This window comes from Pinus tabuliformis, chromosome J, assembly GCF_031772625.1.
Source record: "Pinus tabuliformis cultivar Carrire ecotype Pingquan chromosome J, CPIR1, whole genome shotgun sequence".
Taxonomy (NCBI): domain Eukaryota; kingdom Viridiplantae; phylum Streptophyta; class Pinopsida; order Pinales; family Pinaceae; genus Pinus; species Pinus tabuliformis.
In genome coordinates this window covers 32,184,295-32,204,651 of record NC_142295.1, presented here as the reverse complement: position 1 = coordinate 32,204,651, position 20,357 = coordinate 32,184,295, and the positions used below count along the sequence as shown (strand labels likewise).

Here is a 20,357-nt window from a genome sequence, read left to right as displayed (position 1 = left end):
GGACAGATGCATTAGTTCCTGGGGTTGGAAGTTTGGCAGCAGAAGGGTGAAATTTTCATTGGGTAAGGGAGATACGCTACAGAGATTTTGAAAGGGTTCATAATGTAGGATTGTAGACCTATGGCTAATCCAATGATCACCAACTGGAAGAAGATTGATGCATCCAAAGATAAAGCAGTTGATCCCACCTTCTACAAGCAGCTCATAGGGTCCCTGATGTATTTGGTCAATACTAGGCAGGACATTTGTTACGCTGTCAACACCCTCAGTCAGTTCATGGTAGAATCAAAGAGGGAGCACTAGGAAAAAACCAAGCATGTTCTCAGATATATGTGAGGAACAATCGAGCATCAACTAATGTACACCCAAGGAAATGACATCAAGTTGAGTGGGTTCACTAACACAGATTGGGCTGGAAGTTCAGTAGATCGGAAAAGTACCACTTGGTACTATTTTAGCATTGGATCATGAATGACCTCCTGGTGTAGTAGGAAACAGAAATCTGTGGCTATGATCTCAGTTGAAGCTAAATATATGGAAGCTAGCATAGCTTCGTGTGAAGTCATATGGCTTAGGAAATTGCTTGTGAATCTATTCAGAAGAAAGATGGAAGCGACCAGTGTTTTGTGTGATAATCAGAGTTGCATCAAGCTCTCTGAGAATCCAGTATTTCATGATCAATTGAAACACATTGATATCAGGTGTCACTTTATCAGAGACTCTATCTAACAAGGGGCAATACAGTTGAGGTACACCCCAACAGGAGAACAGGTGGCAGACATTCTCACCAAGGCCCTAGGAAGAAAAAAGTTTGTTTACTTCAGGGAGAAGATGGGGATGGTGAAGAATTTGTTTCAGTAGCAGAAGCGGATAGTATAAGGAGTTGCAGTGCAGCAGTTAACAGTGACAGTGTTATGGGCAACATGATGCAACATATTCATAGGGAGCTACAGTACAGATGTAGCAATGACAGTTATAGTGTCATGGGAAGCAATACATGTTACAGCAGCGCATTGGATGAGGTACAGTTGGACAGGCATCAACAATGTAGAGGATTGACGTCGTGGATCAATGTGATGCTTCTGTTGAGAAGTATTGCTAGAGCACATTCCTCACTAAGAGGGAGTGTTGAGTTTGGGTAGCATCGGATGTGCTCTAGCTCTGAAATTTTGTGGAGGGGCTAGAACACATGAGATCTCCAAGACCCAAAAATCATTTGGAGAAATTACACCTAGATGAGGAGTTATTAAAATAATTAATATTTGTAGTGGATTGCTAAGTCTAAACTTAGGAAAATAAAAATATTAATGGGTATAATATAATAAAGATATGGGTGAGAAGCTTCTAAGATATGAGGATCAATTCTATTTTAATCTTAGTTGTTGATTAGAGACTGTCGTTGATTCATCAAAAGGAAAAGTATAAGAGAAGACTTGAGAGTCATTTGGAGATACACCAAGAAAATACTCAATACCCTGAGGGAAATCGATTCTCAAGGAGAAGGAGTTCGATTTTAGAGGGAGAGTTGCAGGGTGAAGGAAGAGGAGGGCATCAACATCAGTCAGTGACTGAGGAGGTTACGCAGGGCATTTGAGAGACAACACAGAGGGAAGAGCAGGGAGACAACACCATTGGAGACATGGTCCTCATGCAGACTGATGCAAAGTGACGCAGAAGTGATGCAGAGGTGGGTGAAGGGTCTCCAAGGTCTCAGAAATTCTCCAGGAGGAAGAGAAACTTTGTCTTAGGTGTTTTCTCTCAGAAGTGTCTTAGTTTTTCTGTGGAATCATTCCTTGTAAAGTGATTATTGCTGAAGATTAATAAAACCCTCATCTGCTGCACCGGTTTTCCTAGATTGGGTTTTTCCAGGGACAATTGTCCAAAAACAATTTTGTTGATGTGATTGATTCTTGTGCTTGTATATCACTGTTATTTTCTCTATGTAATTATGTGATAACTACAGTAGAATTTATTTTAATGTTTACTAAAGGGTTTCACAAATAAATTATTGTGAAAGATAAGTAGGTGCAACAAATCAGTTACTGCAGTAGAATTTCGTGTTAGAAATTTTCACAATAGTTTGCATCAAATATTGTGTATTGGAAGTAGTCATTTACATTACAGATTTGATAATATAGAGCACTTTGTATCAAGCCAACAGAAGAAGGGAAATTCGTAAGGGAAAATCATCATCAAACTTGTGGGTCAATTTATGATCAAAGGAAGACGAAATTTGAAATTCTGCCATCCGGGTTTTGTGCAAAGCAGGGTCTATTTAGTAATTTGCGAGCGATTTTCGAAAAAGATCCTTGTTTGGGGAGTTCCTAAGTGATATTTAAATTGTGTTTTTATAGACTACGTGATTGGAAAAAAAACGATTTGTTGTTCCCTTGCACCAACGCCTGTGGTTGCAGAAATTGAAACTGGAAAAAATGATTTGTTCCCTTGTACCAACACATATGGTTTGCAGAGATATTAGCCATCAATTTGTGGTATTAGAGCCTTAATGTTGTTGGTCTCTACAATATAGAGATATGAATAGGCGAGCAGGAATGGCACGAGGTCAGAGAGGCAGACTTGCGGGTAATGCAAAACTCCAGGAAGAGATAAGGAGACTGCAAGTTCGGTTAGAAGCCATGGAAGTAGGGAGACAATTGGATCCTGAAGGTAGCGATGTTAGTGACGATGAAGAGGAACTTGAAGAAGAAGGAGTAGCACCTGTTGAAGAATGTGTTGAGATTAATTTGTTGAGAGAAGTATTGGGCTCAAGTTCAAGGCCAAAGCCTGAAATCTCTATTTATGATGGCAGTTTGAAAGATGAGAATCTAATAGATTGGATATGTGAGATGGACAAGTATTTTGAGTACGAGGAATTGATGAGGATAAGAGAGTTAAGTTTGTTGTGACCATGTTGAAAGGCCATGCTGCACTATGGTGGGACAATGTATAGGCTGAAATAAGGAAGAAGGACAAACCATTGATCAAGAGTTGGGATAGAATGGTGGCAAAGATAAAGAGTAAGTTCTTGCCAAAGGATTACTAGCTAACTCTTTACAAACAGATGAAAAATCTTAAACAAAAGATAATGATAGTGAGGGACTACACTGAAGAGATTTACAAGGTGAATTTGAGAGCAGGCTATGTAGAAGATACCCCAGAGAAGATAGCAAGGTATATCAATGGTTTGAGGTTAGATATTGAAGATGAAATTAGCATACTTTCTCCAAGGACAATAGAGGACGCATACCAATGCTTCTTGAAGGCATAAGAAAAGATAGCTAGGAAGCAAAGCTTTGGCAGAGGACGTGGTTTTTCCAAAGGGAAAGGACAGATAAATGGAAGAGGAAAGCTTCATGTGCAAAAGAATGATGAAGGCAACTCAAATCAGAAAGGGCAGTTAGAGAAAGAAGGTGGAAGCAAAGGAGGAAGACCTTACCAGAGGTAGAGGTAGAGGTAGAGGAAGAGGTAGAGGGACTATCTACCGGTGTCACAGATGAAACAAATTGGGTCATCGATCTTTTGAATGTCCTGAGAATGAAAATACGGGACAACGAGGTGCATACATAGCTCAAAACAAAGCAGCAGAGGCACAAGTACCTGAGGTAGAGAACGTGCAAGAGACTGGAGAGGTGTTGATGATGCACAAAGTCTTGTTAAAGCTGGAAAAGGTGACTGTTGAACTAGTCCAAAGGAAATCATTATTCAAGACAATTTGTAAGGTAAAAGGAAAATGATGCAAATTGGTGATTGATAGCAGAAGTACAGACAATCTAGTCTCCCAAGAAATGGTGGAAAAATTGGGATTGAAAAAGATTAACCACCCCACACCTTATAAGGTATCGTGGTTGCAAAAATGACACCAATTGTTGGTGCATGAACAAAGTGAAGTTGAGTTTCAGATATGCAGGTATAAAGACAAGGTGCTCTGTGACATAACTCCAATGGATGCTTGTCACATTCTTTTAGTTCACCCATGGCAGTTTGATAGGAAGGTGACACATGATGGAGAGAGAAATTGTTATAAGTTTGAAAAGGATGGCATCAAGCACACTCTTGTACCATTGAAAGAGGAACAAACAATTGAAACAAGCAGCCCAAAAGCATTGCTGCTTAGTGGAAAGGAATTTCTACAACATATGGAAGAAGAAGAGGTATGCTATGCAGTGGTTTGCAAGCCAAAGGTTGTACTTCTGCACACTGAAATTGTAGATTTACCTATTGAAGTTCAGGAGTTGTTGCTTGAGTCTCATGATATTATAGTTGATGAATTCCAAGTGAGTTGCCACCCAAAATTAGAAGCATTAGTCACCACTTATAATTGATACCGGGAGCAAGTCTTCTAAACAAGGTTGCATATCGAATGACACCCAAAGAGAATGAGGAAGGGAGGAAGCAAGTCCAAGAATTGTTGGGAAAATAAGAGAAATTTTGAGTCTGTGTGCCATACCTATAGTACTAAGTCCAAAGAAAGGTGGAGAATGGAGAATGTGCATGACCTCTAGAGCAATCAACAAGATCACCATTCTTTATAGGTTTCCATTGCCACAGATGGATGATATGATGGATTTCTTGGGTGGGGAAACTTACGTCTCAAATATTGACCTGAAAAGTGGTTATCATCAAATTTAGATCAGAGAAGTAGACGAGTGGAAGACAACTTTCAAGACCAATGAAGGCTTGTACGAGTGGATGGTCATGCCATTTGGCTTGTCAAATGCACCCAATACCTTTATGTGGCTGATGAATGAAGCTTTGAAGGAGTTCATTGGTAATTTTGTCATTGTTTACTTGGATGACATTTTAATTTTCAATCAAACTAAAGAAGAGCACTTGAGACATTTGAAGTATGTTTTGGAGAGATTACAACAAGAAAAGCTATTGATTAACATGAAGAAGTGTTATTTTATGAAGAGTGAGCTTGTATACTTTGGTTTTGTCATTTCTAAGGATGGATTGAAAATAGATCCGAAGACGATAGAGGAAATTGTAAATTGGCCCTCACCTAAGAACATTTTTGAGGTGAGAAGTTTTATTGGCTTAGCTAGACTCTACAAAAAATTTATCAAGAATTTTAGTGGCATTTTTGCACCTATCATTGACACCATCAAGAAGAATAGGCAGCCATTCTATTAGACAAAAACAACATAAAAAATATTTCAACTATTGAAGAAGAAGATCATTGAGAAGCCGATGTTGAAGTTGCCAGACTTTAATCATCCCTTTCAAGTGAGATGTGATGCTAGTGGGACAGCCATTGGAGATGTGCTGAGCCAAGAAGATAAGCACGTTGCATATTTCAGCGAGAAGTTAAATGAGTCAAAACATAAATACTCTTCCTACGACAAAGAATTTTACGTGGTGATTCAAGCTTTGAAGCATTGGAGGCATTACTTGATGCCTAAGGAGTTTGTTCTATACACGAATAATTCTACCTTACAATACATTATGCATCAACATAAGTTAAATCATAAACATGCAAAGTGGGTGGAGTTCCTTCAAAATTTCACTTTTGTTTGAAGCACATTAGTGGGAAGGAAAATAAGGTTGTTGATGCCTTGAGTAGGATATGCTTAATCATGTAGGAAAGTCAAATACAATTTTAGGCTTTGATTATTTAAAGGCCTTCTATGAAATTGATGCTGGTTTTAAATAAGCTTTTGCAGCGTGTAAAAATCCAGTCAATAGGGACAACAGTCCATGGAAAGAGTTTATGTTGCAGGATGGGCTATTGTTCAAGAAAAATCAGCTATGTATTCCTAATTGCTCAATGAGGGGAAACTTGGTCCAAGAAAAACATAATGGCGGGATGGCTAGACACTTTGGTGTTGATAAAACACTTGGGTAGCTGAGTCACTTCTATTTTTGTCCTAAGATGAAGGCAGATGTTCAAAGGTACATGAGTAAGTGCAGGGTATGTCAACATGCGAAAAGGAGAAGTCAGAATGTTGGACTATACATGCCATTACCCATTCCCAATATACCTTGGGATTCAGTGAGTATGGACTTTGTTCTAGGTTTACCGAGAACTCAATGAGGTAATGATTCAATCCTTGTAGTTGTGGATAGATTTACTAAGATGGCTCATTTCATGTTCCAAAATTAGTGATGCTACCCATGTGGCTATTTTTTTTTGATGAGATTGTTCAGTTACATGGTTTTCCAAAAATTATAATCTCTGACAGGGACACAAGATTCACCGGACATTTATGGAGGACCTTGTGGAAGAAACTTGGCACTAAGATAAATTTTAGCTCAGCCTGTCATCCACAATCTGATGGGCAAACAGAGGTTGTAAACAGGAGTTTGGGAACTTTTTTGAAGAGTTGAGTAGGTGATTGACCAAAGAAATGGGATCATGTGCTAGCCCAGGCTGAGTTTGCCTATAATGACTCACCAAATAGGATCACAGGAAAAAGTCCATTTCAGTTCTTGTACAACATGCATCCGAGGGGAATTTGTGAGCTAAGAGACTTGGGAAATCTTGATCACAAAAGAAGGGAAATTTGTAAAGGAAAATTGTCATCAAACTTGCAGGTCAATTTCTAATCAAAGGAAGACGAAATTCGAAATTTTGCCATATGGATTCTGTGCAGAGTAAGGTCTATTTGGTCATTTATGAGCAATTTTCCAAAAATATCCTTGGTGGGGAGTTCCAAAATGATATTTAAACTATGTTTTTACAAACTGCGTGACTGAAAAAAAAATAAAAATAAAAATAAAAAATAAATAAATAAACAAATAAATAAATAAATAGATAAATAAATAAAAAAATAAAATAAAATAAAATAAATAAATAAAAAATAAAATAAAATAAAAAAAATTGTTGTTCCCTTGCACCAGCGCTTGTGTTTGCAGAAATTGAAACTGGAAAAAACTATTTGTTGTTCCCTTGTACCAACGCCTGTGGTTTGTAGAGATAGCAGCCAAACAAGAGCTTGACAACTAAAGGTTGGATGAAGGATTGAGCCTAATATGTATCTCTTTGATGAACAAAAGAAGCTATTAGAAGGCAGATTGGAGCTAAGGTGTTTGCAAGCCTAGAAGAGTAGATTGGATCAGCCCATGTTCATTGTAGGAAAAGCGACTTGCAATAGTGATAGGTGGCAACCCTCCTGGAGACTCTATGTGTTGTCCTTTGATGGACTAAGGGGATGCTAGAGAGCATAACTGAAGCGAAGGATCAGTAGGATGAGATACGACATTGAGACTGTAGAGAGATTATCATTGTATCTTGTATCCCTTGTATGGGAGCCATAGACTATTGTATTACCTACTTGGTTAAATATAACGAAGATTGGGTTGTTGTACATATTTGTACAATATTTTGTAAAACGTTGTCTATACTTGTGCATGTGTGATTTACTGCTTTATATTTTCCACTGTGCAAAGTAGCTTTTGTTGAGATTCTTGGTTTGGTAGTTTCAGAGATTCTAAGATTCTATCCGAGTCCCAAGATTGTGGAAATTCAACAATTTTGTATTTCATCTCTCTTCTTGCACGCATATACACCCCTTTGGATTAAAGGGGGGGATGTTGGAAACGTAATCTGTTAGGTTGGTGTCGAGAGTCCAAGAAACCTTGGAAGTTGAATCAATGGTCACACAAAATGTATTATATGTATATTTTATGAATAATATAACATCTCACACTTATCTTAATTTATGTCTTCTATTTTCATGAGTGAGTTCAACATAAATAATAAAGAGTACAATAAATTATTAAGATTTCAAGTGTATAAATTCTCTATTAAATGTTCTTTAGTGATTTTAAAGCTTCCTCAAGTCTCATTAGTGATTTTAAAGCTTTGTCAGGTCCCTTTAGTGATTTTAAAACTCCATCCTAAATTGCTCCAAGTTCTTTAATCAATCAAATTGAATCAAAAGTGAAAAATAAGAATAAAAAGTTTGTTTATGTAAGAAATATAAGTGTCTTATCAATGCTTTCATCATTTTATATTATTTGTATATTTAAATGTTAAAGTACTTAAGAATAATACAATCAACACTAAAATGAGTGATAAAAGTTATACAAACATTATACATGTTAAGTATCTAGGCTTAATAATTGAGGGCATAGACTAGAAAAAGAATTATATATATATATATATATATATATATATATATATATATATATATATATATATATATATTTGGTTCTATGGTTTTTAATGGTTAAATTCTTCTAATCGTTTACTTCACAACTCCATATATTCACAATGATACAAATTAAACTATCACTATAATTTTTCATGTGTTTGTTCATGATTTATTGATATTCTTATTTTATATTTACAATTAGAAAACAAAAATTTTGAGTTTGGATATAGAAAAAGTTTTTTTAAAGAAAAAAGTTGGTTTCATTTTAATTGGGCACACACTTGGCCATTCTAATCAAATGTTTCATTACTTTGTAATAATATTGGGCAGGAAGAAAGTTGGGAGAATGCCATCATTAACTAAAACTATCAAGAAAGTATAATAATGTTCAATGCATATTTTTCACCTATTGCAAGCCACTATAAACATGCAAAGATTTATTTACAGATTGCATGGTGAATACAATTATATATAAAAACTTAATAGCATTAACTTCCAATATCTAATATGTATCAAAGGAATCGATGGGAAAATAATTTATGGGGCAAGCAATACTCAACTAATGCAACTAGGTTTGTAATTTCTAAAGTTCATCTAAATCATCATTTGTATGCACCAAAATTATTGTTATTGTAATTATTTACTGAAATTCATAATGCATGAAGACTTGATGGAAAAGTGCATTATTCTAAATGCTTCAACGAAATGGAAAAAAATCTATTAAAGATACATGAAAGTACTTTTAAATTGTCGACTATGTTTGGTGGGAATCAATTTTAATGATTAAAGTAATATATTTTCAAGATATGTTTTTGAAGACTTCATTTAATTGTCCATAAGCTATGCCAAATGAACATGAGGAAATAAATGTTCTTGAACAATATAAATTTCAAGGTGTTATTAAGTGTTCATGACTAGAGTTAACAGAATGTATACTCAATTTCTAAGATCACATGCATAGTGTAAAGCCAATTATAGGGTATTGGGTAATCTATGTTCTGATAGGTTATAATAGTTTTATGTCAATACAATTAGTTAGTGGGTTATTGTGTTTGTTATCACAATCAATCTCAGGTTAATAAGGACTAGGTATTATAGTGCATTTAGGATAGTGTCGAGCTTCTAATTCAAATTAATATTTATTCTACTTCTATTATATTTATACATTAAGCCCATGGGTCGTAGAACAATTGGTGAAAGAGCGCACAGTTAAGACACTCCTTGCGTGATGGTCACTTGTTCTAAATACCATGGGTACTCCCACCACCTAATCTTACAAAAAAAATTAAAAAATATCCACAATACTCGCATGCACCTCAAAATAACAAATTTAAATAGAGTATTAAAATGTTCTATAGATTTTGATTATTAAAAATTAACCACCTCCATCCAAATATTAGAAATTGCCAAAGGCGCCCAAATTTCCACATTCAAAACACCCCAATGATTTCATAACTTTGCACATACAAGTCATGTGATTAAATTGGTATGACTAACACTAATCAACATGCATGTATATAATTAGTTAGGTGGGCTAATAAAAAAAGTTTTGCTATGTTCTATGCAAGTAGATATTGTTCCATGTAGTCACTAGTACATTTTTGAAAAGGTCGTGACTTCATAACCACATTCCACTAAAAAGAAGAAAACCTTGTAACAACAAAAAAATTTAGGTGACCTAAGCTTTAAAAAGTGAACTTGAGGTTCAAATGTTTGTTGCTTGCTTTCTAAACATAATAGCTTGAACAATAACCATGCAAACCATTTCTCCATAATCATGATTTTTAGAATATAAAATAAGAGGAACATTGTGACAAAGATAGAGCTCAACACATGCACACATAATGAAAACCAATAAACAAAACTCAAAATGATATTTAATGGTAAAAACAAGAACTCTAAATTATCTGATAATGTTGTGCTCATTGAACGTGACAAAGGATTTGAAGGAAAAAATGACACTCACTAAAGTCAATCCCCACTGCTATAGGATACATTATTTGATTCTAGGTCAAATGGACAAGTTGAAAATAACGAGTTGGGCGGAATTGAAGTGGTAAATGGAGTAGGGCCTTTTCCGAATCACTAAATGGTGTACATATTTTCCAAACCCACATGAGATGTTCATTTTTTTTTATCGTAGCTACTATGTTAAAAAAGGCATTGAATACCATGCAACATAGGTAATGAATACCCCGCAACATAGAAATCAAGCAACACATGCAAGGTGAGCACACAAAATATGAGGTAGAACTATGTGATTCTTCCAATTGACTAGAACAAAGGAGAGCCTTAGGAAATCAAGTGGATGGAGGAATTAATGTCCACAATTATCATTGTTATCAATAACATCTTTATTTGAAAAATGTCATGTCATTTAAGTTAGTGAATGTAACTATGAAAATGTTGTGATAGATCTTTAAAGAAACTTTAATAAAGTTAATGTTTATATGAATTTTATAATTTCCAATATCAAGTTAATTGGTTGTAAAAACAATAATTTTAATAAAGTATTAAAACACTTGATATGTGTTGAAATATTTTTTCTTCTAGTAAGTTATTCAAAAATTTGTAATGTTGTAGGAATATTAAAATTAAATGTTCAATTTTTCTTTTTCTTTTTAAATTTAGTTTTTAATTATCATAGAAGGATAATATTATTATCTTTAATCTTAATAGAATTTCAATAAAAGCAAATTTACCATACTTTTCATATTCAATCATTATGTATATTTTTAAAGTCACCATTGACATATTATATGATCATTGGAAAATGGCCCCAAAAAAATCCTTAGCAACAATAAAACTACTCAAATAAATATATAAAAAGTACACCAATAAAAGAATTAATATTGTATAATTTAGATATCTTCTCAAATAAATATACATGGATCATAATAAAAATGTTCATATAATTATTTATTTATTTAAAATAGAAATGTAACAATGATGAAGAAATAAATATAAAAAACATAAAATTTAGAGAAACGTTATTGATGTAATTTTCTACTGAAGAAAAAATAAATATAAAATAAAATAAAATTTAGAGAACATTATTGATGTAATTTTCTACTTTTGGAAAATCTATTGCAAAAATAATATAAAATATATCAAACTAAAAGACTAATTATATTACTTAACATAAATGCTAAAACATTGTCATGTTCACACTTTACAATTATTACAGTTATATAATCAATTCAACAAATAATAACGTCATATATATATATATATATATATATATATATATATATGACGTTATTATTAATAAATTAAATATTTAATCAAACTTATAACTATATTAATTAATTAAAATAAACTATAGTAAAACTATGTGGCAAATAAGGAAACCTCTGTTGGTCAATGGTGGCAAAGTAAAGAAAACAACAAGGGACAGGTTTGTTAGCAAAGGAAGACAAAAGAAGTGTGGCAACACGGGACCGAGTTCGTGTCGACGGATTGGCAAGTAACAAGGTGTTGGAAAGACGATTGAAATCATGGTGGACAAATGATGGAAAAAGTTTTGGTGGCTATAGCGGAGCATGGCGTGGTTAATGTGGATGGCTACGACGACAGTGGAACAAATTATAGTGGTGGCAGAGACAATATATGGCTACAGACCGGTGCCAATTTTGTGGATGCAGAGTTGGCTTTGATACCATATGAAGCAGAAACAACTGAATATTATATAATAAAAAATATTTATATTTACATATTAGTATAAAAATTGAATGATGTTGTTTACAATGAAGGACCTAGACTTAAATATAGCCTTAGGTGCCTTTACACAAGGGGTCGTGATCTTTTGATTATGCCCCCTCTATCTAACTAATCACAAATAATATTCATTTAATTTTTATAGATAACGATTAAAGTATTTTAGACAACCATGTGATAGTCTCATGTCAGTTATTATTTTTTCTCAATGGAGCTGTCTTCGTCATGTACATCTATTGAGAGTTGAGAATACAATATTTGAATTTTAAATATCTAGGAAGACATAATTTCAATTGGGAGAGCATTGGCTTTGGAAACCAATTGTTATGGGTTTAAGTCCTACAACCTCCACCAAAAGGAATGTTCACCCAAACCATGCAATTGGTAGATGCTTCTTTGGACATGTTTTGGGGTCCATGAACTTATAAAAAAATTATGTTTAGTTCTCATCTTGCTTCATCTCTTATCATATATCATTTTGTTAAAAATACTTATCACAAACAAGTCTTACATTTGGGTTGAAGGGGGATAAATTAAATGTAGAGAGAATTCAGAGATACTATATTGATTAAATTTAAGGGGTGCAACAAGCAAAATTGTTATGGTGCAAGTGCAAGCGGTCATACATAAGCAATGTAAATCACAAAGTCCTATCCCTCATTTATTATCATTAGTAGGATTATTGGTATGGGATGCCTCTAACCTTATTCATGTCATATATATACATTAAGAAGACTCACTTGAACAATCATTTTATATTGTGCATTTGAATATCTTCTAGTAGGAGCTTCCCTTCGAAGAAGCTTCTTAATCATTAACTTATTCAACTCATCTAGGCATGGCATTATTAAAATAGGTATTTCTTATATTTATTTGATCCTTTCATCCATAAAAAACATGTCTAAGATAAGTATAACTTGGTTGGAATGTTTGGATTGGAATCATAGTTGCCAAGCAATGTCAGTATAGATATGGGTACCTACACTAATACACCATTTTTAAAATTTATGTACAAAGAGAGGTAGGGATATACCTACAACAAAATGACATGAAACTAATTATATATGTACATGTGTGTGTGGAATTTTAAAAACTTAAATGTCAAAATCGTTTAATGATGAACCATGAACATTTAACAAATGTCCATATCATAATATCCTACATCAATCAAAGATAAGTATGTCGAAAGTTTACATGATCTATTACAATGATAATATTTGAGTTTCAAAACTTTAAAGTTTAAACATTTCAACTTCCCAACCAAAATCAAGTCTCCATCTTAATCATTGCTTTACTTGGGTTTGTTTCATTTTATACATCTTCCAAGTCCCTCATCAACATACTCTCTAAGAACTCATTACTCCACCTCTACGATGGAAGGTGGATGAATGAGACCATATAACAGTTACGATTGTTTTCTCCAATTCAATTTGGGTTGTGGGTTTTTCCCTAGAGGTCAAGTAGTTTTTTTAATTGATATTTTCACATTTTTTATGAAAAAATTATGGGAGAAGCTTGGGTGCTTGTGGGAGATATTTTCACCTTTCTTATGTTCCAAGTCCTTGATACATTTTCTATCTTAGAGACATGTAACCAACCATGCTAGACACATCTCCCTACTACTATGGTTAGAATACAAGTAATGACATTGAATTTACAACCGTTTTAAGAGGTGTGAAAACAATTTTGAAGAGACAAGTGTGCAACTTGAAAATTGAAAGGACTCCAAACAAGTCATCCTTCTTATATAATTCAAGACTTTTTTATGACCAAATTTCATTTGCTATTTATAAATAATACTAGAGAATAGAATCTTCTCAACCATGATATTAGACATTAGTTTTCTACATTGATTTTAGGGTTTCCACTACTTGGTGGGCCAATTGGCTCTCTATTTTCATTTGAATTCCATAGAGATGGGCTCATGCCACAATCTGGTTTTTGCTCACAAAAAGACTATAAGGTCATGGCTCCCTACAAGCTCATAAGGAGCTCCCATTAATTTTTTGTAATGTAACCAAAGTCTCCAAAGAATGCACACATAGTCATGGATAGATGGTTTGGCTTTAAGCAAAGATCAAATATTACTTTTATTATCTTTTTGGGAAATTAATTTTTTTATGTAGATTTTATGAATTGAAAGGGTAGGCTTGACATTTGAGAAATGCCCTATTTTGTTTGTCAATTACAAATATACCTATTTTGAACTTGGCTAATGTGTTGATTCAAATATCATTGTTCAACTATTTTTAGTTAAAAGTTAATTTCTCCTAAAATACTTGAATTTGCATAACATGTTAATTTTGTTTGAACCATTATATTAAAAAAAAAAAAAAAAAAAATTAAAAAAAATATATCATATATAATAACTTACAACAAAATTTTTCACAAAAATATATAATAACTGTGAAAAATTATATAATAACTTACAACAGAATTTTTCACAAAAATATACCATATTACAGTAGCATTCTTTTTCACTAAATTCCATATTACAGTAGCATTCTTTTTCACTAAATTCCATATTACAATGACATCTAAATGGAAGAACACAAGCATCTATGTTCATAAAAACCCTAATAATTTGAATGCTTCTCATTAAACCACAATGCTGAACTAAACTTTAATAAAAACAATAAATCAAACGCCAATAAATTTAATGTGAATCACGCTTCCATGTAACTTAGTTTATTTGAGCATACACAATAAAGACACGAACTCAAACATTTTGAAGCTAAAAGCTTATACCAATCTTGTTTACGACTCAAACTGGGATTGACTCAACACTAGGGAATGACTTTGCAACTTGGTCAACTTGACAGACTTGGGAATAATTCAGCCGATAACTCGGATTCTAATGACTCTGCAAATAGCTCGGATTAGCCCGGCACTAGACTCGGCAGTCAACCCAATACGGTCAAATACAATGACTCAACTGATTCGAGAGACTCACAAGTTAATCAGGCTCACTATCAGAGTACGATAACCTTTATAAAACCCAAAGATTGCAAGTTGCTGTTAGAGTAAAGAGAAAGTGACACAAATAACGTGAGGGTGATACTTAACTCTCCGTTTTAAGGATCTTCACTTCCATTAAGTGAATGATAATGTATACGAACTAGCATTATCAATCAATGATAATCTATACACCACTCTGCATGACTAGCAACAAATTACATGGACCTGATTTATGAAATCAATAATTAGGGGAGAAGCCAACTATTAGGCACCCTGTGTTTCAGGGTCATTAGATATATTGGATGTGTAATGGATATTCTATAGAGCCAGCAAGGCCGACTATTGTTGAGATACCAATTTGATTTGGCGTGCTCGAGTTGACCAGAAAATCTGATATTGAATTGATTAATAGCAGCATGTCTTAAATTATAAAAGCATTTCCAGGCATAACAAACTATTGGATATAGCCCAAACACCTTGAAACACAGGTTGACCCCAACAACTAGCTTCTCAATGCACATATAAACTCTCAATTGTCTGTCGATTAATTTCACAGCCAACAACCAATATTTGCATACTTTGATGAAGTCAGGACGGATTGCCTTAAGAAAAACTCAGTATTTCCTAATTACAATCCGTGACATTTGATATTGATCAAACTCCAAAGTTGAACTGAAAGATGAGAAGATACATCGGCAAAATAAGGCCATAACCCTACCTTATTATTTTAATTTCTGAAAAAATGTTACAACAAAAAGGATTTATTACAATAAGAGCCATATAAATGATACTTGGAACCCAACAAGGGTGAACAGATAATAACAAAGGAAAGGTAACGTGTGTTTTTTTTTCAGTAAGAAAGGTAACGTGTGTTACTTGATCTCTCTGTTAGAACGGGTTGGCTGTGTGTATATATGTCAGTGAAAAGGGATGAAGACGTTCAACTTTTTTTCTTGACGAGAGCCAGAATAGTGGAGGTCATCAACTTGTAATCAATTGGCTTTGTGAGGTATGCATCCATTCCCACTTCTAAGCATTTAGCTTCATCTGATGACATAGCATGTGCAGTCAGTGCAACAATGGGTATGTGTTGATTGGTTCCTTTTTCTGCTGTTCGAATTGCCTTTGTCGCCTCATAACCATCCATTTTGGGCATCTGCCAATAAAATCGTCAAGTAGTCAGTCGCCTCAGAGACATGAAGGAGTTTCAAGCGGTGCACTCTAGCATGCTAGAGATATGTTATAAATCAGTGACAATAGAAAGAAACTGAGGATTACTTCCATTAAACTGGGAACACAAAATGAAAAATCAGAGTAAAGCGGTGAAGTGCATATGGATAGCTCTGGACTAAAAATACATCATTAGCATAATTTTTAGCAGTGATTTATTAACTTCATCCTATTCCATAACCATTTTCAAGTCATTGGAACTTCTCAAGCTTCAGTCATGACTCATCATACACGATAAATTTGTATGTTCATTAGTTGATAACATAAAAATCGGTTAGCTACTACTTACATAAGAAATGGAAGACTTAAAACTTTCTATATGAAACAGAAGTCTTAAACATATGGAAATCTGATTTTATTAACCGTTAATAATCTCAAGATCACAATGACTGTTTACTGAGGTCTTATCAAGCAGATAAGAAATTTTGGAGAATTTTCAACCCCACGGAAGAGGCTTCATCTTAACATGCCAAGCAGGGCACTTTCACTCACGCAGGCATTGAGAAGCCTATAGCCATATGCCATCATCGTTCAAACAGCCAGTATTTTCTAATACAAGTTTCTTCCCTATTTAGATAAAAGTTTCGGTTAAAAAATCATTATGTAGCATTTTGAGACTTTGAGTATGTGCATTTGGTTGTGTTTTAATCCCCACACATCTTTTGAACTCTATGTTTGCAGACAGAAAAAGATATTATCATGCTTAAAGAAAGTTCCATAACACCTTGTGAGGTCATTTAAGGAACATGTTGAAAGCACTTAACAATAGCCAGGCTATGAGTCTAGAGGTTCTGAGCACATAAAATCTCGAATCAGAATGCTTTCAACATTAGTAAACGTTGGCCCACAGGGTTTTGGATTGCCGGTGAATGGGTGCACTGTTAAGGCACTCCTTGCAATAAGTCACCGGTTCAAATCCCTCGTGGGTACTTAGCAAGGAAAATTTTAAGAACCCCCCCTAAATTTATAAATATAATAAATGGGCGAATCTCCATGGTATATAGGGAAAATGGAAGGCGATTTTATCAATAATATAATACGTATATATAATTTTTTGGCGAATCTCTCACCAGGCATGGCGAATATTTTACTCAATTATAAAATCTTGTAAGATCTTGGCGAGTCTTTCACTAAATAATAAAACTTTGTAAAGTCCTAGTGAATCTTAGCATAGGCTACATGCTGGTTTAATTCCCCCATTTAATAGGCTACATTCCAGGTGAATACCATGGGTCAATACCATGTGCCATTTTGGTGAATACCATGGGTCAATACCATGTGCCATTTTTATTTTTGTTAATTCTAATATTAGGGTTAATAATGGTTTTTTGCATGGTATTAATAACAAACTAGTCCATGGTATTTGTCCCATGGTATTTTGGCCATAGGTTTCACCTAAATAGAACCCATTTTTTGAGTGTTCGTAAATATAAGGTGACTTATGGAGTAAATATAAAAAAATATTTTATTTGTTTACCATACCTCTCGTTTATTTATATTTTTATTAATTTACCATACCTCTTTTAGAAATATGGTATTTGGCCCATAGGATTCACTTAAATAAAACCTCTTTCTTAAGCCTTCATAAATAGAACGAGGGTTATGGACTAAATATAAAAAGAGGTTTTATTTATTTACGATACGTCTAGTTTATTTATATTTTTATTTATTTACCATACCTTTTGAATAAGTATAAAAAGACGTTTTATTTATTTACCATACCTCCACTTTACTTATATTTTTATTTGTTTACACCCTTACATGTATATAAGGTGACTTATGGAGTAAATATAAAAAATGTTTTATTTATTTACCATACCTCTCATTTATTTATATTTTTATCAGTGTTGTTAAAATCGCGATAAAATCGAAAAATCGCGATTTTTTCCCTTTCCCGCTTAAATCGCGATTTTTATACCAAAAAATCGCGCCTTTTTTTATATTGATTTTTTCGGAAAAAATCGCGTTTTTTTGAAAAAATCACGATTTTTTCGAAAAAATCGCGATTTTTATGGAAAAAATCGCAGATGGTCGGGGCAGCGGGCTTTTAATAGGCAAAAAACGATTTTTTTTATTTCATTATGCTGCTTGCGCGCGGAGGAGGAGAAGAAGAGGTGAGGGAGAGGAGCTGAAGGGTTTCCGTCGAATTTGGGAGCGAATCCAAGTGGTTTTAGGAGAAATCCAAGACAAGATCACCAATTTGTCCATAAAAAAGGTATGTAGATTAATTTTTTTTTGTTTTGCTTCTATAAAAACTTTGTTTTACATTGTTTTTCAAGAATTTTTTGTAATTTTTCATTGATTTGGGATGGGTAATTTGTTATGACTATGAGAACCAATTTTTTATTTTTATTTTCTCATTTTTTTTAAACATTGTTTATTTTTTTTGAATTTTCATTGTTTTTTGGCATTTGCCATTGGCATTTGGTTGGGTAACTTGGGTTTAGAAATTGGGATTTTGGAAATAATTAACTTGTAATTTTGTAAATGCTAAATTGTAATTTGTATTATGTAATCCTAAATTCCTATTTCCTAATCCTTATTTTTCCATAGGTTTGCAAATTCAAAATTCAAAAACAAGCATGCCAAGGAAATTGGATCCTTTCTGGGAATATGGTGAACCTAAAACTCCGAATGATAGACAAAACTTGTATTGCAAGTTGTGTGGAAAGGAAATATTCGGGGGGGTGTACAGGTTGAAGTTCCACCTTGCACAAATCCCTGGACATGATGTGGGGCCCTGTCTAAATACAACTGCTGAAATTATCCAAAGAGCCATGAGAGCATTGGGAGAATTAGAGCACACTAGAGAGGCCAAAGAAGAACTCAAAAGGCAACTAAAAAGGTCAGCGGAAGGAAGTGGGCCAAGTGGCACTGGTTCTACTGCAGCGTCAGTCAATCCGGTAGCTGCATCATCATATTTTGTTCCTCGAACCACACCTGGTTCACAACCAACTATTGGTTCAATGCTAAAAAGAACTGAAAAAGAACAAGCTGACAAGTTGATGACAAAATTTCTCCTCTGGAGTGATATTCCTTTCAGCATTATAAGGAATAATCCATTTTTCCAACCTACTGTTGATGCTATTGCCAGTGTTGGCCCGGGGTACAAAATCCCTTCTCTTCATGATTTCAGAGGTCGGCTTCTTCAAGATGAAAAGCGTGACTGCACCCAAAGATTGGAGGATTTTAGGGCATCATGGGCACAAACAGGATGCACTGTTATGTCAGATGGTTGGACTGACCAAAAGGGGAGAACCCTTATAAACTTCTTGGTTAGTTGTCCCAAGGGGACTATGTTTATCAAATCTATTGATGCAACTCATCAAATCAAAGATGCAAGAACTTTATTTGATTTGCTGGATGTGTTTATTTTGGAGGTGGGTGCAGAAAATGTTGTCCAAGTCATAACGGACAATGCTGCAAATTATGTTGCTGTTGGTAGAATGCTTATGGATAGGCATCCTACTTTATTTTGGACACCTTGTGCTGCCCATTGTATTGATTTGATGTTAGAGGACATAGGGAAAATTCCCTTTGTCAAAGAGGTTGTTGACTCATCAAAAAGCATCACAAAATTTATTTACAATCACACATCTGTGCTTAGCTTGATGAGAAAATGCACCAACAACAAAGAGTTGGTGCGCCCCGCCATTACACGGTTTGCGACGAGTTTCATATCTCTTCAATCCCTCTTGAATTCTATGTGGGATTTGAAGAGAATGTTTCTTTCAAAGGAGTGGCGTGCTTCGTCAATGAGCCGCAAACCAGAAGGAGAGGCCGTCTGCAGACTAGTTTCATACCAGGAAGACTTCTGGGCGGGAGTGCAGGAGGTGTGCGCTGTTACAGAACCTTTGGTAAAGGTTCTTCGGTTGGTTGATGGTGAGAAGCCCGCAATGGGCTATTTGTATGAAGCCATGGACAGGGCCAAAGAAGCCATTCGGTCCTACTATGATGATAAGGGAGATGATGGGTTTCAGAGACAACTCCTTCTATGGGAAGTCATTGATGAGCGATGGAACAACACACTCCATCGTCCCATTCATGCTGCTGGGCTTTTCCTGAACCCTGCATTTTCTTATGCATGTGGGTTTGATTTTGATGTTGAGGTCGTGGAAGGATTATTAACCTGTGTTAGAAGATGGTGAGATCTCCAGAAGAACGTATAGAGATCTCTAGACAAATTGAGACATATAAGTTGTCAGGTGGCACATTTGGCTTTGAGATGGCTGTCATTGATAGGACGATTAAAATGCCAGGTATTTTTTAGTTTGTACTTTGTAACTTTGTTTCAAATTTCATTGTCTCTTCAAATTCCATTTTTTTCTTATGTTTATTTAAAATTTTATTTGTAAT

General features: G+C 34.4%; 1 protein-coding gene across 2 annotated transcripts in view; it reads right to left on the bottom strand.

The window, feature by feature from the left end:
* Positions 1-15,293: 15,293 nt before the first annotated feature.
* Positions 15,294-20,357, bottom strand: part of LOC149225302 (histidine kinase 1-like) — a 493,646-nt gene continuing 488,582 nt past the window's right edge. For both annotated transcript variants that reach the window (XM_089377050.1, XM_089377051.1), the window contains exon 13: positions 15,294-15,927. In XM_089377050.1, coding sequence (XP_089233176.1) covers positions 15,712-15,927 — 216 coding nt within the window. In that variant the 3' untranslated portion in view covers positions 15,294-15,711. The remainder of the gene's footprint in view (positions 15,928-20,357) is intronic.